The following is a 4,405-nucleotide window of genomic DNA, read 5'->3' as shown; positions in this document are numbered from 1 at the left end:
TCAGGGGATTTCCGCGGTTTACAATTTTAGTTTCACTTCCTCACTCTCCTCCAATAATGATCAGCCTGCGGGTGTAGGTTCTGCTCAGCGGCGGATCTACCGGGGTGGCCCTAAAAAAAAATGCCTTGCCACCCCCCAGCTGCCACCCACAGTTTTGGACAATCTAATTCAAAAATAGATATATATCTATATGAAAAGTTGTGGCTGGTCGGAAATTTACAAGAGCGAGTTTTTCCAACTCTTAGGATCATAAAGAATTATTTGCGGTCTACTATGACAGAGTATAGATGATCAAGTTTGGCTCCTACTCCGCATTGAATCAAAACACACTAAAGCTTTGGATCTAAATAAGTTTGTGAGGTTTTGCTGAACATGTTAATCGCCGCTTTCAGCTCTCATAGGTTCATGCCAACTTCATGCTGCACTGGCTCTGCTCACTAATATAAGCCTTTTTTTCTGGAAAGAATATTACACCAAAGTCATGGATATGTGTAATATACATCCTTGTGTCCTTTCTATTTGGGCAGAATATGTCCTTTTTATTTGTATATAGGCTATATATATATAAATATATATATACAGTACTGTGCAAAAGTCTTAAGCACCCTAGATTTTTTATATAAATTTCTTAGAAGTCTTAGATGTTTATTTGTTTTCTGCATTAGTGTGTAAGTAGACTGCTGTTTATTGTAAATGTTTGATTTTTTAGAAACTTTTCATTTCATTAGTTTGAAAGCATCTTCGCTTTATGGATTTCTTTGACATATGCCTAAGACTTTTGCACAGTACTGTTTATATATGTTAGGGATGTCAAATTTAACGCATTAATTTAGATAAAAATAACTCGTTAAAAAACGTAAATTAATGCATATAATTTAATGATCTGTTCTGGCCACATTTTAGGGTAAGTGATAGGCGTATATTAAATTTTTTTTTTTTTTTTAAACTGTTCTGGCCACATTTTAGGCTAAGTGATGGGCCGCTATTTTCCTTCCAACTAACTGCACTGATATCTGGTTTCTAGTCATTTATTTTTTGCGGTGCACTGGTCCTTTTTAAGTTTTTATAGTTTCTCACCCTTGGACCTGGCAGTCTTGTCATGTGGGGAGTCAAACTGAATGAAGAACGACTCATAATTAAAAACTTATTTGTGTTTGGCTGTCTCTCAAACGGTTAAAATGCGGTTGAAAATGCTGGTTGTAATGCCTTGTAAAAGGGACCCACCAGAAACAGGTCGTTCATTTTGGTTCTTTTCTCAAGAGTTTAAAAACAATATAAAATGGCATTGGGAGGGTGTTTTGCGTTCATATTTTTACATATTCCTGATTGAAACAGCATGCTGGGGTGGGACATAACATTAGTTCAAAGCAGAACTCTGTCCATTTTCAGGGTGGACCCTATTTCTCCATCCTTTCCATGATTCTGACCAAAATCTCAAATGTTACTTTATGCTTGCATGTTATTTATTTTAAGAACCCTTTGGGGTTTAATTAAAAAGCTAGAAAATACCAGAGGTGTCCCAAATCAGTCTCAAGTCTTGAGGCACAAATCTCAAGTCAAGTCCCAAATGTAGATAAATGTAGATTACCAAGTCAAGTCCAAGTCCAATTAATATCAAGTCTCAAGTCTAAATGTAGAACAGCAAGTCAAGTCAGAACAAATCAAGAGTCCAGTATCAATTTAATATCTTAAAGAAACCTAACTATCTAGGACTTTTCAATGCAATATGGTTTTAATAAGATAAAAACTTGGTAAGAGCATCATGAGTTTGATTTCTATAATCAGTTTCAATTCAATCATTCCATACAAATTCAGAAAACAATTTAAATTCAGTCGTCTGCTGGAACAAATCTCATCACTTTCAATCTGAGTCATTTACACAAACACAAGATCTCAAGTCAAGACTTTAGAAACCTTTTCAAGTCATCAGAGTACAAGTCAGAGTCAAGTCCCAAGTCACCAGAACCCAAGTCAAGTCTCAAGTCTTCTCTTCATGCATCAAGTCAAGTCTCAAGCACTTAATTAAAACTGTGACTCGAGTCCAAGTCATGTGACTCTGTCAAACTGTATCACGAACCTCAGCAGGTTGCCAGATCACTGGGTGCAGCTTCTGCACCTTCTGAACTCCCATTACTACAAGAAAATATCCAAAGCAGTTACATTGATCAGATTCACTTTATTCGCCAAGTATGATAAGTGTACAGGATTTAATTTTGGTGATGCATGGACATACAGGTAACAGGCCAAAATAAAGGAAACCCCAACATGAAGTGTGTTAACAGGCTGTTGGTCCACCAGAACAGCTTCAGTGCTTCTTCACATCGATTCTACAAGTGTCTGACTGAACCGTATTGGTCGGGCGCCACACCCTAAGCATTATGGGATATTGCTTCGTTGTCATAACAAACCTTGTGGAAGCTCCTCTTTTGAATATACCTCTCTCATTTACTCAAGTGTTGCCTTTGTTTTGGCAGTTACCGGTGGATTCCTGAGCCCTATTTGTTTTTCACAAAACAGTCACTCACTCACACCATCAACAGAACCTGTTTGATTCATGTGTAATGGACAGAAATCAGTGTATAAAACGCCCAGTGAGCTGGGTTTGCTTTCCCCAAAACAGCTTACATTTACATGACACTCTTATCCAGTGCTACTTACATTGAATGAGCAGTTAAGGGCTTCATATCTTGCTCAAGGACTTAAACAGGACAAATGGCTGTTGATGGACAATGTTGGTTACAGGGATCGAACCAGTGATCTCTTGGTTACAGTCCTTCTAAACAGCAGCCTGGAGCTGGTGGGCCAGCTGAACGTCAGTCTTCATAATATCCCACCCTGCTGCCCAAGACTCATCAATGTTTGCAGTTGTGTCACAAATCCCAGTAACCACAGCTGGCAACTTTATGGAGGAACATTGCAGAATTATCTGTTAGTTAATAGTGTAAATGTGTATCAAGCAGCTAGAAACAGAAAGCAGCTGAGTCAGCTTGTTGTGGTGTGGCTGTAGATCCATTCAGTAACGTTCTCAGTAAAAGTGAATAGTGTGATAAGGTGGATTTGTTTCCAAATGTAGGTTACTGTGACACAGTAAACTGTCTTGTCTTTAGCCCTAGTCTCTACTCCAAAACATGAAGAGTTGTAGTTTGAGAAGAGTCAGCTCAGTTAACCTGAACAAACTGTTAGCTAGCTAACTAGCCAGCAAACACACTGATGTTAATGTGAACATGCTAACGCTAGCTGCTACTAGATACATTAGCTGGTGTGCTAATCAGATGTGTTAACAAGACAGTGATGGTTAGCTGACCGGATAAGCTAACACGCTAAGCATTATCTAGCATTATCTAAACACTAAATCAATCAGATGGATCAGTGATGAAATGATCAGTTCAGGCAGAAACAGCAGGGGGTCTTTTCTTTTAGAAAGGCTAGTCAAGCATTGAAATTATGCTAATAATAATAGTCTTTACATCAAGTTAAAACTGAATACTTTGTGGGATAGTTCTGGTTTTTCAGAAGCCTGTCTGGTCAAGTCCCTCCTCTAAAACCCTAACTGTCCTAGGATCAAATCCCACATCTCAAAGACAAATGCATTTTGGACAACAATGTGACCTTCAGTTTATCCCTGTAGGGAAATTTAGTTTTCACCCTGGAGCTGATAGGTATTCAATGTCTTGCCCAAGGGAGCTTCAGCAGGGTGGGGGTTTGAACCCAGAGGACGGTCTCTCCCTTTCTGCTCAGCAACTAGTGAAACATTTCTCAAAAGACATCATTTGTAAGATATTAGCATTATCATGACATCAAAATACAGATTTCAAACATTTAAAACTGGCTAATAATAAAAAAAAAAACATACTTTAGGTTCTCAAGAAACATGGCTTTGACAATTCAGAATGTAAACTTTTTTTTACTTTGCTCTGCTTTCCTTTCTCTTTCTGCTTTTAATTGTCTTCATCCATCCATCCATCCATCCATCCATCTGTGCCTGTTTTGATTCCTTCTTTGTCATAAACTGGGAGACAAGAGCTCAGACGAGTCCACACTTATATCTTCATTTGGAAACTGATATAGAAACTGACAGAATCTTATAGTTTCTTTGTCCATGACCAGGAAGCAGGGGAGGGGAGGGAGGGGAGGAGACAAGGAAAGGACAGAAGGAAAGGATAGAAGGACAGCAGAGTCCCATGATCCCTTCCTATGTGCTTGCGGTGATGTCATGCCACTGCTGGGCGTCGCCCCCCTGCGGAGGCGAGGAACCCGATTGGTCGCTGTCATCGTCCCAGGAAGAGGAAGTGAAGCCTGCGGGAGCAGAGATGGAATGCGGGGTGGGGGTGTGGCCCAGGCCTTGGTACCGCCCCCTAGAGGAAGGAGAGGAGGGCATGGAGGTGGCTGCCATGACGACGGGGTC

The 4,405-nt window shown here is 39.8% G+C and overlaps 1 protein-coding gene across 1 annotated transcript in view; it reads right to left on the bottom strand.

Moving 5' to 3' along the window:
* Positions 1–4,192: 4,192 nt before the first annotated feature.
* LOC139656360 (transmembrane protein 184C-like) overlaps positions 4,193–4,405 on the bottom strand; it is a 9,195-nt gene continuing 8,982 nt past the window's right edge. Inside the window, exon 11 of the mRNA XM_071533910.1 lies at positions 4,193–4,405. This exon is cut by the window's right edge and continues 98 nt beyond it. Coding sequence (XP_071390011.1) covers positions 4,193–4,405 — 213 coding nt within the window.

The sequence above is a fragment of the Centroberyx affinis genome, unplaced genomic scaffold (assembly GCF_046629955.1).
Source record: "Centroberyx affinis isolate AG114_WGS23_722 - 3 ecotype Tasmania unplaced genomic scaffold, CSIRO-AGI_Caff_v1 ptg002461l_1, whole genome shotgun sequence".
Lineage (NCBI taxonomy): Eukaryota > Metazoa > Chordata > Actinopteri > Beryciformes > Berycidae > Centroberyx > Centroberyx affinis.
Note: the sequence above shows the minus strand (reverse complement) of the source record. Positions and strands in the feature narration are given on the sequence as shown.